This window comes from Cibotium barometz, chromosome 10, assembly GCF_041138505.1.
Source record: "Cibotium barometz isolate CiBa-2024 chromosome 10, ASM4113850v1, whole genome shotgun sequence".
Taxonomy (NCBI): Eukaryota; Viridiplantae; Streptophyta; class Polypodiopsida; order Cyatheales; family Cibotiaceae; genus Cibotium; species Cibotium barometz.
Window position 1 is genome coordinate 43,797,492 of NC_141055.1, and position 22,164 is coordinate 43,819,655.

The following is a 22,164-nucleotide window of genomic DNA, read 5'->3' on the forward strand; positions in this document are numbered from 1 at the left end:
GTACTGTTTGCAAGAGCACTCTAGCTCCCCCTGTTTGTTTTCCTTTTCTAGGTCCTCAATGGTGTTGAAGTGTTTTATGTGCGAGTGTTTGTTTCACCGCCCGTCAGGCCGGTTTTCAGCCAGCAGATGAGCATTACAATAGGTGCTTGGGATTGGATACAAGAGTGATGAGGGGAGGAGGCCTTGATAAAGGAAGCCATGTAGCTGGACGAGTGCACATGAAACTGGCCAACAACAGCCCACGACTAGTAAACATGGAAAAATACATAATCCCTAATAAAAGGTTCAGTTCCCACACCATAGAGATGCAAAAAATTCTAAAAGACACTCCCGCCTCTTGAGCTTCATCTATGGATGGACTTACTGCTGTATGTGCTACCTTTCTTGCTTGGATCTCTTGTCGGCAAGTTGCCAACTGGCTCTCCAACAACTGGATAATCTCCTCATTCCCCTCTATCTTATATGTTGCCACTAGGCTCTTGTAGAGATCAAGGTTGATGGACCATCTTTTCTCCCAAGAAACCAAAGAAGAGCTCTCTGCATCTGCAGAAACTCCATGTTTTGTTCCTGCTGCCGCACATGCACGAAAACAAACACACCTTTGTAGTCAAGGACTAGGCGAAGGTTTCATCCATGCATGATGGAGGAAGGGTCCTTGGAGGCACCATTCTGTTGTGTTTTGTTGTCCTGCAACTTGCATAGGCTACATTTTTTTTTTAATCTGGCCACCCTTATGCTCTCCCAAATCTGGCCTTTGAGTGCCACACCGGTAGACCCCCTAATGCGCCTTCTTCCACTCCTGTCTGGCTGCATTTGAAGCGCTAACAGTCTGCCTTGCTTGCTTGCTTTGTCCGCCCTCTACTTGGTGCATCTAGCCCTCCTCCTTGCCCTTTGGCTGAGTGCCCCTTGCACACCAAGAGATATCTGGTACAGAATTGAAAACGCCGCCTTGATGAAAAAAAAAAAAGTGAACCTGAGTGAAAACGCAGATGTGATAAAGGTTCTTTGCGATGGATCTCCATACCCTTCCGAGAAAAAATTGCAGCCTTTCTGCCATCCAAAACCTAATGCTTTCATACCAATGTAACTGAAAGAGTGCACAGAGCGGAAGCAAGATAAGCACTAGAGTGTGCTAATTTGAGAAGTGTGAGAAAGAAAGAAAGTTATATTAACGTCTACGGAAGACCCCAAGGGCCTATGAGACCAAAAGTAATACAATGGTACTATGGATATGCTGAGCCATGGAAAACTGAAACTATGCAGCAACTATGCTGAATATACTGCAATGAAGCAATCCCAAGCAACAAACATAAAAGGCCTCATAAGTGAGGGATATAAAAGATGACCAAACTATGAAAAGTGAGGGCCTACCTATAAATAAGTAATGAAGGGCTGGCCGACTGGACAAATTAGAGTTGGCCGACTAGGAAAAAATCACCTGACTTGGGAAAAATACCAGGAAAATAGGGGTGGCAAGCCCACAACCAAGGGCCATAAAAGGGATCAAAAGGGGACTCCAAACACGGGTAGAAACTAGGGATGAATATGCCAACACCCCCTCTCAGCACCAGATGCTGAACAAACTTCGAGAAGACGAAGATGAGGAGCCAAGGAAGCCTGAGAAACCGGCTTGGTGAACAAATATGCTACATTCTTTGCTAACTGACCCATTCACGAACATAGTGATTCTGAATCTCAATGTGTTCCATACGAGCAGGAAACACAAGGTTCTTGGCGATGGCGATGGCGATGCAACTCTGATTGTCACACCACAGAAGAGTAGATCATTTACCCGCCAAAAATCAATGTAAGCCTGAGTCACACCAACGGTAGAAACGGTGTGAGGGGTGGCATTGGCAATTGTGACAAGCCAATCCCAGAGATCCACTCCACGCAAGGCTGATTTCACCTTCACCTTCCAAAAAGTGCAGTTGGAGCCATCCAACTTTGCAGACTCAAAGAATATGTGAAGAGTAGTCGGGGTAGCCATCACAAAAGCTCGGGCTCAATCTCAGAAGAAGTGTCCTCCACATGTACCAGATGCCACCAATCCTCAAATTAGAAACCAACTTCTGCAAAAAACACCTGTAGAGGAAAAAATGCAACACAAACAGTATTGCTGCCCTTAAAAAGAGCAGCCAACAGGTGTAGAGGAGTCTCAGGGGTCGAAAACCGATGAAGGATGACCACAAACTGTAGTGGAGAAGCGCCTGGAAGAGGCAAGCCGACCAGCAGCAGCAGAACTAAGAAGATAAACGCAGAAGAGAAGGTGCTAAAAACTGAGGAGAAACTCGGAAGCAGAGTAACTCTGAACCTAGAGCGATGATACCATGAAAGAGTGCACTGAGCAGAAGCAAGATAAGCACTAGAGTGTGCTAATCTAAGAAGTGCAAGAGAGAGAGAGAGAGAGAGAGAGAGAGAGAGAGAGAGAGAAATGAAATGAAATGAAATGTTATATTAACGTCTTCAAAAGGCCAAAGTGACCTATGAGACCAAAGTTACAACCATGTGGCATCTGATACACTGTCTGGAAAAGAAAAGAAAGAACTGAAGGTAAGTATCTAGCCCTACAATACATCAGTAGGGAGCATCCGGAAGCAGCAACTAGGGAGAGTGGGAAGCTAATGCTACTAGTCAAAATGGGGTACATGAGTACATGGATACAGAAATACATGAATATTGGGGAGTACAAAAGTGACAGTGAGTACAACAGTATATGGCTGGAGTGGTAATCATCCTAGGAGCTCTAGCATGGATCTCTATCGGATGGCCTGGATATCTGCCATAGTGAGATGCCTAGTTAGACGAGCCCGATGCCTCGCAATGATGCTCTGAATCCTCCGGTGTAGGCACCGTCTCCAATGTGAGGATCCGCGAGCCCTCAGGCGTCTGGATCTACCCAGCTGGATAGCTCTCTCAACTAGAGTCCCACGGGGTGCCCACTGCTGGGCTCTCGGCTGTGTGTCCTCCTCCCGAGTAGTCCCTTTAAAGAAGCCAGTAATCTGTCTCTATGTGGACTCCCTGCCAGTCGGGCATCTGCTCCTGATAATGGACTCTCTGAGCTTGCGGATCTCCAGGAGATAAAAGCCCAAGCATCGCTAGTCACAATAGTCCATGACTCTAGCCAGTGGTCCAAATCCCTCTTTGAAAAGGCAATGGTAGCGCCCTCGAATCTCATAATATGCTGTGCAGCGACAGATGTAGTGCTCCTCCGTCTCTGGCTCTATCCAACAAATCCTGTCCCTTGGAGGTATTCCTCTAAATCTTCCTGTCTCTATCTCTAACTGATGTGAAGAGGTGCGGATCTGCCCAATGGCGCACCTCAATCCATGAGACAGATGGGTATCCATGTAGCTCGGTCTAAGTATAAAGCCATCCTCAGTGGTGCGGAGAAGATGGTCTCTATAGAAAGCCATCTTCGTCCCCAACTCCTGTGAGGGCTCTAGCCATGTCCTCCTAGTGTCCAACTAAATGAGGTCCTGTCTGATGACTCTACTGATCTCAGAATGTGTCAAGGTGAAATAAAATGAAATGAAATGTTATATTAACGTCTTCAAAAGGCCATAATGACCTATGAGACCAAAAAGTTACATCATGGTGGATCTGATACAATGTCTGGATAAAAAACCAGAAAATGAAAAAATAAAGATGATACTACTGGCACCTAGAAAATGAAACTGGAACTGGAAGGTAAACAGAAACCCTTATAGGGTGTGAATATAGTGGCCTCCAGAGAGTACTCGAAGGGTGGAAGTCTGTCTAAACTGAACCCATGGAGCTCAAACCAGGATGCTATCTACGCATACCAACATGAAGTGTCTCCCTCCATGGCTAGCTGATGAGAGGACTCTAAAGCAAGTCATGCATACCGGTGTTGGGGAAGCTCTCAGGTGCTATGAATGAAGGACACTGATCTGGCAAGAGCCTCGACTACAATCGGTGGTGCTCCCATCTCGGCTCTGATAATCTCATGGGGTACCGAGGCCTTAGCCTGAATCATCCTGGAGATCATGGACACAAGTGGTCTCTCCATCGATCTCCATCCATCGTATGTGCGTCCTGATCGACTGTGACGATCTAGGCTAGGCCCCCAGATCGGTACTCCATATAGCATAGCCGATGTGACCAGCGTGTCAAAAAGCCATAGCTTAGTGCGTGGCTCCTGAAACTATACCTGTGAGCACATCCTTTCTAGACCTGCTAGTGCTGCATATCCTCTAGTCAATCTGGCCTCTACTGCCCCCCTCATGGAAAATGTGGGTCCAGTGAACCCCACTCCAAGATATGTGTATGAGTCAACATACTCCACTGTCTCCTGCCCATATGTGAAAATAGGCGCTGATCTCCAGACCCACTGAGCTGTAGTATTAAACACCATAACCTTGGTCTTACCAAGGTTAACTGAGAGCCCATTGTCCTATGCATAAGCATGTAAAGTATCCAAGTGCCTCTGCATACCCTTTGGTCCAAATAGAGTCGGAGAGACCGGGCAGCCCTGTTTCACCCCTATAGTGGAGTGTACTGCTGGGAGAGACCCTCTGAAGTCTGCACCTGCCCAACTACTGTCTCATAAAGTGCCATAATACCCCAAATGAGCTCACATGGAACCCCCAAGTCTTGCAGCCTGCGCATCAGTCTAGCTCTGGGCACTGTGTCAAAGGCCTTGCGGAAATCCACAAAGCCACAGTAGATCGTCCTCCCATGTGCTCTGCCCTCCTCAATGATAGCCCTGAGGGTAAAGATATGATCCAAAGTAGAGAATCTCCTCCTGAAACCAGCCTGTCCCTGAGCTCAGACCCCTTGTCTCTCTGCCCATCTGCTCAACTCTTGCTCAAGAATAGAGGCATATAGCTTGGCCAATGAGTGACCAATCATAATGGTGTGGTAGTTAGTCGGCAGGCTCGGATCTCCAGACTTGAGTACCGGGACTTGAGTACCGGCACAATCGTGGAAATACCCCAAGTCCCAGGAAACCCCTCACACATGGCTCTATTAAACATGAGAGCTAGCAAGTCTGCAATCATATCTCTAGCATGTATGAAATGCTCGGCTACAATGCCCTCATGATCTTGTGCCCTCCTTGTATGCAATCTGTTGATGGCCCTCCTCACCATCTCTACTGTGAAGAAGGTAGAAGTGGGTGGACAAGGCTCTGGAGGGTTCGGTAGTGGTGGCTGCTCTGGTACTGTGTAGAGGGAGGCTGCATACTCGCCCCATGTATCTGGAGAGGTAATGGCCAGAGGCGGGGGGTGCTCTCTAAGAAATCTCCAGGCCTCCCCAGAATCCCGACTCAAAAACAGCTGATACATGTCTCTCTCCAGCCGAGCTAAGAATGCTCTCTTCTTCCGCCGAATGAGGCATTGGAAGAGAGAGAGAGAGAGAAAGAAAGAAAGATATATTAACGTCTACGAGAGGCCAAAGTCGGCCTATGAGACAAAAAATAATACAACTGTGTTCTTCCGGTCATCGGAAGAAAAGAAAGAAAAGGAAAAAGTGTGCATGTGTCTGGATACAACTGTGAATCATCATGGATCGGTGGAGCCCATATACAAACAATATAAGGGGGGGTGGGGATGTGGATGGAGTGCTAAGGCAAGATGCATCTCTATATGCTGAAGGGGTAGTACAAGCATGCTATGCAGATCTATGTCTAACTCCATCCAATGCCATAAGAGGGATATAAGATATCATACATCGCCGATGCTGAGAGAGAGAGAGAGAGAGAGAGAGAGAGAGAGAAAGAAAGAAAGAAAGAAAGATTTTATTAACGTCTTCCAAAAGACCGAACTCGGCCTATGAGACAAATCGGTGTACCTGTATGGGGTATCCTCTGTCATCCCAACAAAATGAAAAAGTACTGAACTTAAAAGCTGAATCTGGGTGTGAGTGGGGGAGGGGATGGAGCTCTACTACTAGGAGAATGCAAAGCTATATGCATGGAGTATACAATCATGATATGCAACCTAGCTAGCTCCATCCTGTACCATACTGGGGGTATAAAATGGTATACATCAATGAAGGGGGTGTCCACAGCTGCCTGGGTGTGCTCTGAAGTGAGCCAGTCGCTCCGCACCCTCTCTGTGAAACTGAGCTCTGATCTCTGTCATCTTTCTCTGGTATAGGCGTGGTGTCCGAAAAGCCAGGTGTCCTCTGTCTCCTGCGGGCTCTGAGTGTCTCTGATCTCTGGAGAGTAATTCCCTGCCGTGTAGGGGCTCGGAGTGGGATGGATCTCTGAAAAAATGTAGTAATCTATGTCTGTCGTCCCCCCTCTGGAGCTGTCTGAGCCTGTAATGATGTCTCTCTGTGGCGCTGTATGTCTAGAATGAATCTCCCCAGTATGCGCTGGTCTGCTGCCTCAAAGATCTGGCGTAGGGAATGTGGCTCTCTGAATAAAATGGGATATCTCTCTCTGATGGCTGTATATGCTCTGCATCTGCATACATAATGCTCCTCACTCTCCACCTCCTCTCTGCACAATCTGCATACCCTCTCCTCTCGGGGGATCCGTGCTGCTCTGCCAATCTCAATCTCCAATCGGTGTGATGAAACTCTAAGCTGACCAATAGCCACTCGAGAGCCGTGTGGTAAAAAGCCCTCCATGTATCTAGGCCTCTCTATAAATCCATCATCAGTGATACTCATGAAGTGATCTCTGTAGTATAGCATCTTCGGTGGAAGAGGCTATGTAGGCGATATCCATGTCTCTCGTGTATAGAGCTGCCATAGGTCCTGTCTCAATACTCTGTTCCTCTCACTATGAGAGAGATGGATATGTGGTGCATCCCTCTCATACTGGAATGGTGGTAGATGATCCATGTCTAGGCCATGCTGTGAGAACCAATGTGTGACCTGTGCATACCATGATCCTCTGTCTCCTGCCTCAACCAGCTGTCTAGATGCCTCAAAAGCTCTGTATGACAATCTGTCCTCTGGCATCTCTTTGAATCTATCTAGCAGGCATATAGTCTGAAATATGGCCTCTACCATCATAGGAGGCACAGCAAACTCTGCTCGGATAATGTCATGAGGTACTGACGGTTTGCTACGTATCATGCATGCCATCATGAGGGCCTGTGGTCTCTCTATCTGTGTCCACCAATGGGTAGCAAGGCCTGGCGCCCATACCGCTGCTCCATACATCAATGCCCGTGTGACTAATGTGTCAAATAGCCACCCCTTCGTCCGGGGCTCCTGAAAATGCGCCTGGTGGCACTGTCTCTCTAGCATAGCCAATGCTGCATATCCCCGTGTCAATCTAGCTCTGGCTGCTGAACCCATGGTGAAACGTGTGGCTGCTGCAAAGAAGGTAACACCTAGCCTCTAGGTACACGTATGATGTCACCACCTCCACCTGGCATCCTGCGAGAGTGAATGTCAGCTGACTCCTGCCCTGTCTCGATGTATGAAAGACCATAACCTTGGTTTTCCCAAGGTTCACAGTAAGACCCCTCTGTGTGCAGAAATCATGGAGTGCATGTAGATGCTGCTGTAGACCACCTAGAGACTCAGACACTAAAACAATATCATCAGCATAAAGCATAATATGTACTGAGGTACCTGCTACATCAACTCCATCTCCGCCTCCCCGTGTAATGAAGTCAGCCACCTCATCAATGCATAACCCAAATAGCGTGGGGGAAAGTGGGCATCCTTGCTTCACACCAATGGTGCTAGCAATAGTCTCGGACATACCTCCTGGACATCTGACTCGCCCAAAAACCTACTCATATAATGCATAGATGTCCCATGTCATATCTGATGGTATGCCAAGAGACTGCAGGCGCTGAAAGAGCCTCTCTCGTGGTACTGTGTCAAATGCCTTGCGGAAATCCACAAAGCAACAATAGAGCTTTCTCTTTCTCACTCTGGCCTGATCAATCATACATCTGAAAGTGAATACATGGTCAGTGGTAGAGAAAGCTCTCCTGAAGCCTGCCTGCCCTGATGAGCGTAAACCTGCTCGCTCAGCATATAAGCTAAGCTCTTGCTCCAACACTGCACCATAGAGTTTGGCCAGCACGTGGCCAACCATAACCGTCCTGTAGTTGCTCGGATCGAGCATATCCCCTGTTTTGTGAATCGGCACAATGGTGTGCATCGTCCACTCCGCAAGCAAACCCTCTGCTAGTGCCCTGTTAAACAGGTGTGCAAGAAAAGGAGCCAAAGAATCTACTGCATATATAAGATGCTCACCCTGCAGGCCCATATGGTTGGCGGCCCGTCCATGCTCTAGGCGGCGGATAGCTTCTTGTACCATCGAGTGGGTAAAGAAGCTAGCTGTGGTAGGTCGAGGCTCCTGTGGCTGAGGTATAGGTGGCTGCTGTGAGGCGTGGTATAGGCCCTTTGCATATGTGTGCCCTGTCTGTGGGTCTGCAATAGGTGTCGGTGTCCGGGGCTCTCTGAAGTGCCGCCATGAGACAGGGCTATCTCTACTCATGAAGAAATGAAAGATCTCTAGCTCCTGTATCTCTGCGAAGGCCCGCCTTTTGCAGCGAGTAAGTCTCCTCATCTCTCTCCTCGACTCCTGCTGTGTGATGGCTCCCAAGGCTCTCTGTATGCGGAGCCGTGAGTATAGGGCTCTGCACTCGTCATCATACCATCTGTTCTGGGGCATAGTCCCAGATCTCGCAGGCTCTCCTGAGTGGACACGATGTGGGAAGCTCTGTAATGCAGCTGTGTGTAGTAGGAGTGATGCCAGCTGGGCTGTAATGGTATCCATAGGTGCCAGGGGATCCATGAGTAGGATCCCATCCTCTACTCTGCCAATGTATATGTCTGCCATGTCATGTGTGAAGTAGATGGTAGTGTGTGGCGTCGGTATGTGGGGGGCTGGTGATACTAGTGATCTGGCTAGTGAAAATGCCAAGTATGTATGATCTGCCCCAATAGGACGAGGTGGAATGGAGAATGAGGTGACAAGCTGTGATGCCTCCAAAGACCCCATAATGTAGTCTACCACCGTGCCTCCGGTCCGTGTATGACCCCCATGTGGGAAGCATGTCAGCCCTCCTGATCCCGGCCACTGTAGCATCCCGTTATAAATAACGAGACGATGCCTGGCTCCCAACTCTAGTAAGTGGCCCCCATAATGTCCTCTGTCTGGTCCAGTGTCCTTTGATGCCCGACTAGCCCCTATCTCCTCTGGATCCACAGGGTGGAGGATCTCCATGTCATCATAGTCATACACCTCACTTTGTCTGCTCTGTGTGTGGGCATTGAAGTCGCCCGTAAGAAATACTTCCCCTAGTGTAGAATAATGCATAATCTCCTTTGACAGACAAGTGTATGGCGAGACTCCTGTCTCCTCCTCCTGTGGCATGTCCTTTGTAATGACATAGGAGGATCCTGATGGAGAAAAGTAACATAGAGCGATGTATATAACCCTGTCCTGTGAGAGCTGTAAGCTGATCCACATGTATCTAGCCTCTGGATCCTGTGCTACCACTCTCAGTCTCCCCTGTAGCTCCCGTCTGAATAGAACTGCTACTCCCCCCGATCCTCTCGAGGTACCCTGGCATGTGGTCCTCCTGTATGCTGACTCCCACTAGAATCCCTCTACTCGAGGTAGCCCTCTCTCTGGGCACTGATGTGTCTCTGTCAGAAGTATGATGTCTCTCCCCACCATAACATGCTCCAGTCGTCCAGGCTGCAGCCATAGTGAACCATTACAGTTCCATACTGCCATGTGTATCTCTGTCAGTGGCCTGGTTTTTGTCCCATAGGCCCCAAACTGCTGAAGCAACTATGCTGAATATACTGCAATGAAGCAATCCCGAGCAAGAGACATAAAAGGTCTCATAAGTGAGGAATACAAAAGATGACAAAACTATGAAAAGTGACGGAGGCAAGCCTACCTATAAATAGGTAATGAAGGGCTGGCCGAATGGAGAAAAGCTACTGGCCGACTGGACAAATCAGAGCTGGACGACTAGGAAAAAGTCACCCGACCTGGGAAAAATGCTAGGAAAATAGGGAGAAATACCAAGAAAATAGGGGTGGCCAGCCCACAACCAAGGGCCATAAAAGGGATCAAAAGGGGACTCCAATCATGGGCAGAAACTAGGGATGAATATGCTAATAGTACCATGGATGCTTGCAAAAGCGTGTTTATAAATTGATTGATTGCGATTAGCACCTAATCAAAGACTTAAACCCATGTACAACTACTTCTTCATGCTCAATGCATGGTAGAGAGATATGATATATGTACCATGGATTACTAACTTGAAATATATACAATGTTGAATAGAGATAATGGTAGCACTACTCCTAAGTTCTCAATGACTCAATTATGACTGACTAATCAATGAATGAATATGGCTAAAGCCTAGACTCCTATTTATAGTGTCTAATGTTGATGAGTTGGATACCAACTCTACCAACCCTAGTAATAATGTCCAACTAGGTGTGTGCCAACAATAACCCAATAACTACGTCCACTAGGCTGCTCATTGGGCGCCTGGACAATATTACAAAGATCTAGGACAGTAGCCCTTACAAACACATAAATCTGGCCACATAATCGACATCTGAGCTGGCAATGGGTAGAAGCATGTCCACGTCACACTTGGGAGAGTGTGCACATGACACCGTGAACACCCAAGTATCTAGATGTCTTGAGACACCCCTCCTTGGTTGGCCCATGTATGTATCCTGAATGCATGTTTTAAGTGAACCCCCAAGTATCTAGATGTCTCAAGAATCCCCTCCTTGGTCAGCCCATGTATGCACTATCCACATAAAATCATTCTGGATAGGACCACATCTAGTTAGGCTCATGCCGTACCACATCTTAGACCCATTTTTACTGGATCAAGAGCTGCCACAAGTCATTTATGTTCCACTCTTATCTGGTCTACAGCTAACACTAGTCCACCATATGCTAAAAAGCCAGTAATGCATGCATAGATAGTCCATGAGATGCCATCCAACTTGCGTACCAAACAATCAATGTGACCCTTGGGAACTAATTGCATAGCAAGCCTGTACTTGTTGTCTGTCCTAAGCTGTCTCTTTCATCTAATAGACGGTCTGTAAATAATTAACTTCAATGTTACATCAATGTACATCACACAAACAGAAAACTTGACTAAGACAGTGTGATGTGGGATGGAAAGTTTACTGTCAATGAGACATGCCAACATCATAATCTGTAGTCTCTCTATCTAACTCGACTCTAGCTGAAGCAGGACGACCCAAAAGGGTGCACCATATGTCACTGCTTGGCAGACAAGGAATTCAGAAAGGAGAATATGTTGAAAGGGAATAAAGACACCATAGCGTGAGGCAAGCCAGTGTTACCTGATTCTTCTATGTAGAGGCATGGAACCTTATTCACAGGAGGTCCAGTTTGAGGACAAGCGCAGAAAGTATACTTTGCAAGAGGAGACAAAATTCCTTCACGGATTTTACAGAGATACCTTCAACAGTTTGGTAAAGTTTGTGCCAAGCCAGCACCCAAGAAGGAGGCAGTAGCTTGTCATCTTAAGTTTCCAAGCTATTGGAAGATGTGCCGTGCATTCTTGTGTATTGGTGGCAAGAAGTGATTTCTCCACTTGAGGAATATAGGTTGGAGCTGGTTTGTATGGGCAGCCTTCAAGGGGTGTCGGCCCCAACGCGAGTCCTGTGGCATCACTAGGAGAACGAAACTTAGGAGCTGCAGTATTGTTGAAGTTCAGTCAAGATCTAAGAAGGTGCCACCAAGAAGCGAGCTTAACTAAAGAACTCGTGCAATCCAGGGTCCCGTTTTTTCCAGCACTATTTAGTGATGATGGTGACTCCAGCACTGCCATCTAAGATAGCTGTTACTTAAAGTTCTCTGTACTTCATATTCACCAAAAAAGTAGTGCTGCATGACTCTCAACGTAGAGATTTAATTTGTTTACAGGCACTTTCACAATGATCTTTTGTTTCTTGACCTCCCATGTAGGTTCACTGGCTTCAAGCTCATCTTAGGAGTCCGGTCATAGTTTTTCCTCCATGCCTGCTCCTAGTCTCCCATCCATTCAGTCTTTTGAGGAAGAAGAAGCGCCTTCTGGAGGCTATCATGGACCCAATTACATGGATAAGAGCAGGTTGGGCAGTAATGTCAATGAGGACTAGATCAACTTAAATCTAGATGTATGCATGATAGAAGTACAGAATGCAAGTTCTAGATATCCACAATTAAGGTTTTAAAGCCTTCTGTACCTGTATTGCAGAAATGGTTACCCCAATCAGCGACAATGGATAAGCAACTATCTTGAATCCCAATTCCTCCAGCTCTAGCGGAGTTAAGATAGGCGTCTTTCCACCTCCCTCCAACATGTTTGCCTGAAAATGCCTCACATAGTAAGATCATTCCTGCCAAATTATATAAAGCATCTAGCAATTAGAACTCAAAGATGCGAACAAAGCAGGAAAATGCCCAAAAAAATTTAAAATGCTTCACCAGACTCGCTAAGGGATGCACAAGACTTATGTTATCTAGGGCCATACAAACTTGAAAAAGCATACCATTTTAGGTATTCCCACAGCAATGTTACAGAAAACCTGCATTTCTTCTTTTGAATTCAGAGCGTCAATGAAAAGCACATCTGCTCCAGCGTCTGCAAAGGCTTGAGCTCTCCACAAGGCCTCATCCAATGAAATTGCTTGGCGAGCATCAGTCCGTCCAACAATAACTATGTCTGATGAGCTTTCATTCCGAGCATCCACTGCTGCTTTGATCTGCATTATTGCATCTTCTCTGGGGACAACTTTTCTTCCCTTTGTATGGCCACAAGCCTTGGGGGAAACCTGCAAAGAACTTGAACATATGTTAGGAAACCAAAGAGCCTTTTTCTACTCCACAGTAATATTAACATAAGAAAGACAATAACTGGTGGACTAGCACATTGACTGCATACGTTATGCAGTGTCTTCTCCACTTTTTAATGTTTACAAGAGGTGGCCTACAGGCTACAGCCAGGAAGGGAGCCTTTGAAGGCACTACTGAATACCAAAAATCTTAAGCGATTAAGTGCAACCCCAAAAAAAGGAGAGGCTTTTGTCACTAGGTCACAAACTGGTTTCCACAAGCACAAATCTATGGAAACCCAATCAAGGTACCTTGAGTTTTGCAGCCACCCTCTTCCATGCATGAGAGAAACCCAACAAGAGAGGATGCCATGCTTGAGAGAATAGAAAGCATATCCACTTGAGGCCATATTGTGACAGCAGCATGCGGCATATCCAAATGACTTGTCCTCCCTACATGGTCAATTGCCATTTCCTCTCCCCTTAGCATCCTACTTTGGATGCTGCAACTTTGGGAGGAGATGCCACCCCACTGGTCAATGCACACTTTGGAGTCGAAGAAAAAGGGGCTTTTCTATTTCGTCATGGCCAGTGTGAACATTGATGAGCTGGTATTCAGTGAAATGAAGTGTGAGACAGTAGCAAGACCACCATGGCTACCCTGCTATTTGAAATATTGGATTGAAGCAAAGATGCAGATCAAGAGAGAAAAAGATTATATTGAGGCTGAGTACGGCATATGAGACCCACATGCGAGTGTATGTTTACACAAAAAAGCAAATGAAAGAAAAATATTAGTGTTGAACTATGTGGAGATGTCCAGTACTTCACAACAATTGTCTTCCCCTTTCTGGAAAACAAAGTATGAAATGGATGTCTACAGATCCAGCAAGGATGCACCAGAAGCGTGTGAAACGTAGGGTTACCCAAAACCACAAGTACTTACGGTTTTTTCCAATTAAATTTTTTGTTAAAAATGTATATATTGTTGGGCAAGATCAACTCAAACAAACAAGATTGGACTACCTCTAGCATTATGGGGAAAAACTCCATTATGGGGAAAAACTCGATCTCTCTTGTACCCCCAAAAAAAAAAAAAAAAAAGATTTATTGGCCAGAACCTGAAGCATGCACTCCCAAATCCTCAATGAAGTAGTCCTACTTTTCATTATATGAATAATTAGGTTACCTGATCTTCCAACAGAATCCCTGCAAACCCTGCTTGTATATACCCTTTTACAGTCCGTTTCACATTGAGTGCATTCCCGTAACCATTGTCTGCATCACCAATGACAGGAATGGAAACAGCTGACGTGATGAGTCTGCCCTGATCCACCATCTCTCCATATGATATCAAACCTGTGTCTGGCAATGCCAATCGAGCAGCTGAAACTGCAAAGCCTGCAAGACCACCAACCACCTTCAAAAAAAACGTCCATAAGTTTAACACTGCGCAGATACATGGCATCCAAGAAAAAGCATTTTGTTACAGGGCCCAAAGTGAAATGAAATTCAAACACTTCTATTACATGTGGAAACTTGGAGATGAAATCATTAAATTGGTTAGCACAGAATTCAGCATTCATAAACCAGAATTTCTGAGCAAAAGAGAAAGAAAGAAAGAACGAAAATTATATTAACGTCTTCAAAGACCACTAGGGTCTATGAGACTAAGAATATGTTACAAAGTATCCATGGGTTACAATGATCCTGGTTACAGCTAGAGACAGAGAGAGATGCACAGACAACACCAGATTAAACCTCTAAAGAGCCGCCACCGTAAGTTATGGGAATGGATCCTCGCAAGAAGATTGAGTCTAAGCATATGGATGAGGGTGATTCAATGGACAAGTTCCTTACCCGCATCAAGGATTTGCGAGAGCAACTCATCAACATTGATGAGGTCATTCCAGATGGCTCACTTGCATCTACAGTGCTTCAGGGTTTGCCAAAATCCTATCAGGGTTTTGCTACTACTCTTCATTTACTCATGAAGGGTAATCCAAACTTGTATACCTTTGATGAGTTGGTGACTCTCTTATTGTAGGAGGAGCAGTCTCATTCTAGCAGGATTACTATGCTTTCTGCTGCTTAGACATTTGGTGCTTTTGATCGAAACAAAGGTAAATCTGGGGCTGCATCTAGTGGTAAGCCTAAGGGCAAACCACATGCCCATTCAGATTCTACCTCGTCTAAAGAGGGTGAAACCAAGAAAAAGAAGAGATGCAACTATTGCAGAAAACCTAGCCATCTCATTGAGGAATGCAAAAAGCGCATTGAGAGTGAAAAGAAAAAGAAGCAGCAAGGTTTGGCTGCTACAGTGGACACTAAAGAAGAGTCAACTTTGCTCATGAGGGCTATGCATTAGTGGTTACATGCAGTTTGCCTGCTTCTTGTATGTCTATCTCAGCTGAAGATTGGTACTTTGATAGTGGTGCTTCTAAGCACATCACTTCTTGCAGGGATCTATTTGCCACTTTGCAAGATTCACCTCCAGGTGGCATAGTTCTGTGTGCCAATGATGCCTCTTACTCCATTAAAGGCATTGGCAATGTGGAGCTAATAGCATGTAATGGGGACAGTTTTACTCTTTGTGACACTTTATATGTACCAGGCATTAAGAAGAATCTCATTTCTGTTTCAGCCCTTGCATTATCTGGGTTCAAGGTTCACTTTTCTGACCATTGTTGCTCAGTGTATGACAGCAAAGATTCAGCTTCTCTTATGCTTTGTGGGACATTATGCAGTGGCTTGTATAAGCTTGACATGTATGACATGAATACTCATTCTCATGATGCTATGATTGCATCCACCTCCTGTGTGTTAGAGTGACACTGAGTTATGGCATGCTCGGTTTGGTCACCTTAATTTCCCATCTCTTGTACGCTTGTAGAAGCAAGGTATGGTGCATGAGCTTCCTCCTATGGAGGTTCCATTCAAGCATGTATGTGAGGGATGCATTCTTGGAAAGATGCACAGGAATTCCTTTCCTAAATATGGTGCTATGAGGGCTGTCCGTCCATTACAGCTCATTCATAGTGATCTTTGTGGCCCCATGAGGGCTCCATCTTTTGGAGGACACTTGTACTTCATCACGTTCATTGATGACTACACTCGGTTTTGTTGGGTGTATAGTTTAAAAGTGAAGTCAGGTGCCTTTGCAGCTTTCAAAGACTTATGTCCCATGGCTGAAAATGCTTGTGGACACAAGCTTGTCACATTGCATACAGATCGAGGGGGAGAATATTTATCAAATGAGTTCACATCCTACATACATACATGGTCTTTCTCATCGGTATACTACTCCCTATACTCCTCAACAGAATGGAGTTGCAGAGAGACGTAATCGTACACTTATGGAGAAGGCACGTTGCATGCTCAAGAGCAAGGAGATGGCACGTTGCATGCTCAAGAGCAAGGATCTGCCTAGTAAGTTTTGGCTTGAGGTGGTTGTGTGCCAATTATGTGCTTAACCGTTGCCCCATGAAAGCCTTGAAATCTATGACTGCCTATGAGGCATGGAATGGCAGGATTCCAGTGGTGACTCATATGAGAGTCTTTGGGCGTTTGGCATATGTGCATGTGCCCACACATCAAAGACATAAGCTTGATGCATAGGCAATCAAATGTATTTTCATTGGTTATAGGATTGAGAGTAAGGGATACAGACTCTATGTGCCTAATACAGGCAAGATCATTGTGTCAAGAGATGTTATCTTTCATGAATATGCATCTCAACCACTTGTCTCATGTACGAGACAGCCATCTATTGGGCCAGAAGATGTGTTTGATACTTTGTTGCCTTTATTCCTATGTGGATAATGTAGAGCCCGTTTCAGCTCATTTACAGCCACCTATGCCTGCTGAAAATCAGCAGCTGAACTTGCCCCAAATTGATTCTGAAATGCCTCAAATTGATTAGGATTGATGCATTGGCAGAGGAAGATGCAGATACTACGAAGTCAAAAACTGTTCCTAGATGGCTAGTTGAGACTTTGTGTGATAGCAAACAGTCTACATTTATGCCAGGTCATACACGTGCTGCTTTTCGCCATGCATCTTCCCATTATGTGGATACGGCTCTTGTTGCCACCGCTTGTAATGAGGAACCTATTTCTCATATTGATGCATTGGAGGATGACAATTGGGTGGCAACCATGCGTTCGGAGTTGGACTCCATTGACAAAAATGGTACTTGGGAGTTATGTGACTTGTAACCTGGCAAGCGTGCTATTCGCACAAAATGGGTTTTCAAGCTAAAGCGTAAGCCTGATGGTTCAGTTGATCGCCATAAGTCTCACCAAAAGGTATGCCCAGAATGAGGGCATTGACTATGAGGAGACCTTTGCTCCCACTTCACGTATGTCATCATACATAATGTTATTGCATTGGCTGCACACAAACAATGGCATGTACATCAGCTGGATGTCAAAACTGCCTTTTTGAATGGCGATTTACAAGAGGAAGTTTATGTATCTCAGCCTCCTGGCTTTGTTCAAAAAGGTGTAGAAAGTAAAGTATGCCGTTTACATAAAGCACTGTACGGCCGACCAGCACAATTCTGGCGTTTTCCCTCCTGTCGGGCTGCTGCTGGCTGCCTATCGACTGCTGGGGCTGCACTAATGAAAGCTCCACGCTGCCTTTCACAGCCTTGTGAGGCTGCCACCTGGTCCACGCCTTCTCATCCTCTGTTGCTGGTCACTGGCTACACTCCTCTTGGTCCCATTCAGCCCTAAAAAGGTGTCTGACTCTGTCCTACTGCCTGTCCAGATCAGGGCGGAAGCATGTCCACGTGGCATGCACGTGACACTCTGTTTAGTATATTTGAAGTGTTTATCTTCCCTTCCAGGTCTCCAATTGGTAACAATGGTATGAGAGCCTAGGCTTTCTCGGAAGCAGAGGCTTCCTTCCAATAACGAGGAAGAGAAAAGATCAGAAGTGCGGACCACACTAATCAACAGTTTTGTTCTTGAGCTTATGGAAGCAATCATGTGTCATGAGCATGAGCATGAGCAATAGACAGCTTGGACTAAGGATTTATAGATTTACAGAATTTATCCTCGAAGTATGGAGTCAGTTTTATGTGCCCGTGTTTAGCACTCTTTCCATATAGATATTGTGGATTATAAATCAAGTTTATAAGCAAGCTATATGGAGATATATCTTATGGATACGATTGACGAGATACTTCTTTTGGCTTCATGACGAACCTGGCAAGAAAAAGCTAAGTATACTTTGAGTTTTGCAAAGTTGTTTCTTTTTGGCAATTTATTGTAAGTGTTTTTCGACACTTAACCCTTGTATGCCCATACAAGAAGAATTGTGTGTTGTTTGCCTTGAACTGTTTCAAGTAAACATAATGGCTAAAAACCTGATTTATATAGTTTTTCATATGGATATGTTCAACCATAGCAACCAGAAACGTATGAAATGTTAGAAACGGAAACATATGAAACGCGTAAGAAACGTTTTTAAAATTTGCGCCAAAATAAGAAACATCATTTTTTTAAAAGGTTTTAAATAATTTTCATACAGAATTTTAGCTTTAGACCTAAACATTATAGAAACACTAAAGTAGCACGAAGCTAAAACTTGTCAGTGTCACTTACAAGCTATCATTGAACATTGAAATCTTAAAAGACATGTCACGTAGCAATTTTCAGCTGAGAATGATATGGGGATGAAGAGGAAGAATAGAACAGGAGCAGAAGAAGATGAAGAAAGAAAGAAGAAGAAGAAGAAGAAGAAGAAGAGGAAGAGTAAGAAGAAGAAGAAGGAAGAAGAGGGAGGGGAGAAGAAGGAAGAAGAAGAAGGAAGAAGAAGGAAGAAGAGGGAAGGAAGAAGAGGGAGAAGAAGAAGAAGAAGAAGCGCTCATGCGCGAGAGAGAAATGAAATGATATATTAACGTCTCTAAGAGGCCATAGTGGCCTATGAGACCAAAATTGAGAATACATCTGAAGTTGGTGTCTCATCAAAGAGAACAACTAAATGAGACTAAAAAGTACAATAAACTAATTGTCCTACAGTTATAAGAACCCAACTGTAAGACTCCGAGATGATACTGAGTAGAAAATACTGAAAAATGTATATCACGTAGATCCATGTATGCTGATCAGTTGAAGTGTTGCCCTCTCCTTAGATCAAGTATCTCCGCCACGGGGCTGTCTAGAATGGAGAGGTCGTAGAAGCGAGGTAGGCGCCTCCGATGCCGAGCAATAATGGCTCTGATCTGGTGATGGTGAGGATGCCGTGGTCGGTATCTTGGCGGGTGTGGCCGACGAACACAACATAAGATAACTGCTCTATCAGTGGTGACTCCCTGGGAGCGTGGTCCGTGCCTTGATGGCCCAATGGAGGAGGTATCAAGAAGTGTGTGGGCTGAGTTGCTGGTGCTGGTGCCGACGAAATCTGTCAGGGTCCTCTGTCTAGGTACATCATGGCTCGGCCTCCTGTCTGCCAAGAGGGTCTCTCTGTGTCTCTTGAGCTCAAGTAGAAACAATCCCAAGCATCTCTGATCCTCAAACTCCATGACCCTGCATAACGGCCCAAAACCCTCTCGGAAGAGGTAGTGATATGTCCCTCGGATCTCATAATAGACTGTACATCGGCAAATGTAGTGTTCCTCTGTCTCTACCTCCTGGTAGCATAGCTGACAAATGCGGTCATCCAAGATTGGATGCACATATCACCCTGTCTCAATCCGCAGCTGCTGCAGTGATGAGGTCCGGATCTGTCCAATGGCACAACGTATCCCATGTGATAGGTGTACATCCATGTATGCCAGGCGGGTGATAAAATCATCCGCTGAGAGGTGTAGAAAATGGCTCTTGTAATGAGCCATTTTCGTGCCTAAGGGATCAAGGGGGCTAGTCCATGTCCTCTCTGTGTCCACTCTGATGATATCGATCCTGATCACGCGGTTTTCTTTGAGCGGGTGAGATCCAAAAATGGACAATCCACACTATACTGAAAGGGTGGTAGTGCCTCTATCCGCAAACCATGTAGGTCAAACCATGATCTCATCTGAGCGTACCAACAATGAGTATCTCCATCCTCTGCCAACTGTATGGATGAGGTCAATGCAAATTGGGAGTACCTCTGCTGAGGGAGCTCCCATAGCCGCTGTAAAAAGGTAACTGCCTGGAATAGGGCCTTGGTTACTACTGGTGGGGCACCCAGCTCAGCCCGAACAATCTCATGTGGTACTGATGATTTGCTCCGAATCATGCAGACAATCATCATAATCAGTGGTCTCTCCATTTGCCTCCATCCCTCATCTGTCCCTCTCTGAGATCTGTGATGTATACAAGGCCCCCAAATTGGAGCTCCGTACAGGAGGGTCGATGTGACAAGCATATCAAACAGCCACAATTTGGTGCGTGGCTCCTGAAACTGCATGTGTGCACACTACCTCTCAAGTCCCCCCAAGGCTACTCTAGCTGCTGCTACCTCCTTCAGGGAGAAATGCTGAATGGATGCACGCCCAGTTGCCGCCGCCTTCGCCTGAAAGCCAGTCGACGACTTCGCCTTGCTGCCTTCGACGTGTAGCGCTACACGTGTTTTCGCTAGACGTTCACCGCTTGTGACCAAGCGTCTGCTGTAGGTGCCTGGCGTTGGTGTGCTGAAGTGCGCCTGCTGGGCAGCGTGGCTACTGCCTGCTGGGCAGCGTAGGCTGCCTGCTGCGCTGCCTGCGCTTGTATCTGGTCGCTTCTGGCCTCTTCACACACAGGCTGCGCCCAACACACGAGAACCAGCACTCGCAGGCGACCAACCCCTGCTATGATGTAACACGCAGATCCATACAGCACACGCAGGTTCTCTGCAGCGACGAAACCCTAGAAAAATAACTAGCTCTGATACCAGTTGAATGGGGAGAGAATTAGGGTTAGAGTTCATGTGTGTGAGACATACACAGAGAAAACAAGGGAGAGAGAGAGAGAGAGAGAGAGAGAGAGAGAGAGAGAGAGTTGTGGGGATAAGTCAACTCAATGAGATGATTGTGTGACTCCCCTATCACACATGTATATTGCACTAGTACACATAGTGCACTTAGTACATTAAAAGTACTAAGTGTACTATGTACTATAACTTATGGGCTTGTACACACTACAAGGGTGGGCATAATGCCTTTACCCCAACAAACAAGGCTACAAGCACACACACACCCCTTCAAGTTTTCAAAGTTCAAGCAACTCTCTCTCTCAACTTTCAAGCCTCAAGCCTCAAGCTACACTCTATGAGTCTTTCTACTCTCTAGTCTCTCTCCCTCAAGCTTCTTCTAACTTAGTAACTTCCAACTTCCAAGCCTCTCACACAAGGCCCTACTCTCTACTATCTAGGATTCTAGACTCTCTCTCTCTCTCTCTCACCTCTCCCTCAAGCCTCTTGAGTCTTCCAACTTCCAAGCCTCTAGAGTCTAGGCCTCTAGGCTCTCTCTCTCTCTCTCTCTCTCTTTCTCATTGCTCAAGGCCAATCGGGAGTACCTTTGCTGAGGGAGCTCCCATAGCCGCTGTAAAAAGGTAACCGCCTGGAATAGGGCCTCGGTTACTACTGGTGGGGCACCCAACTCAGCCCGAACAATCTCATGTGGTACTGTTGATTTGCTCCAAATCATGCGGGCAATCATCATAATCAGTGGTGGTCTCTCTATTTGCCTCCATCCCTCATCTGTCCCTCTCTGAGATCTGTGATGTATACTAGGCCCCCAAATTGGAGCTCCGTACAGGAGGGTCGGTGTGACAAGCGTATCAAATAGCCACAATTTGGCGCGTGGTTCCTGAAACTGTATGTGTGCACACTGCCTCTTAACTGCCCCCAAGGTTGCATGCCCTCGAGCTAATCTAGCTGTTGCTGCCTCCTTCAGGGAGAAACGCGGTCCTGTGACAAGCGTATCAAATAGCCACAATTTGGTGCGTGGTTCCTGAAACTGTATGTGTGCACACTGCCTCTTAAGTGCCCCCAAGGTTGCATGCCCTCGAGCTAATCTAGCTGTTGCTGCCTCCTTCAGGGAGAAACGCGGTCCTGTGAAAGTAACTCCCAAGTAGACATATGACCTGACGTACTGTACCAGCTCCCCTTGGAAAGTGAATCGAGGCTTTGATCTTGTCACCCATGCCTGTGTGGTGTTAAACACCATAACCTTGGTTTTCCCAAGGTTCACTGTCAGATCTCTATCCGCACAGAAAGCCTGTAATGCATCCAGGTGTCTCTGTAATCCCTCCGGAGAGTCTGAGATTAGAACAATATCGTCAGCATATAACAAGATGGGTATCAACACCCTTGCCAGGCATGCCCCTGGGCCTCCCAATCTGTGTACATAATCAGAGACCGCATCAATGTACAGTCCAAAGAGGGTGGGCGATAGTAGGCATCCCCGCTTCACCCCTA

The 22,164-nt window shown here is 46.1% G+C and overlaps 1 protein-coding gene across 2 annotated transcripts in view; it reads right to left on the minus strand.

Annotated features, from left to right (window-relative positions):
- LOC147634945 (Phosphoenolpyruvate carboxylase family protein) overlaps positions 1–22,164 on the minus strand; it is a 50,052-nt gene that overhangs the window by 19,282 nt on the left and 8,606 nt on the right. For both annotated transcript variants that reach the window (XM_086804208.1, XM_086804210.1), the window contains exons 2-4: positions 13,967–14,178; positions 12,496–12,777; positions 12,190–12,312 (exon numbers count right to left, since the gene is read on the minus strand). In XM_086804208.1, the coding sequence (XP_086660334.1) occupies positions 12,190–12,312; positions 12,496–12,777; positions 13,967–14,178 (617 nt within the window). The remainder of the gene's footprint in view (positions 1–12,189; positions 12,313–12,495; positions 12,778–13,966; positions 14,179–22,164) is intronic.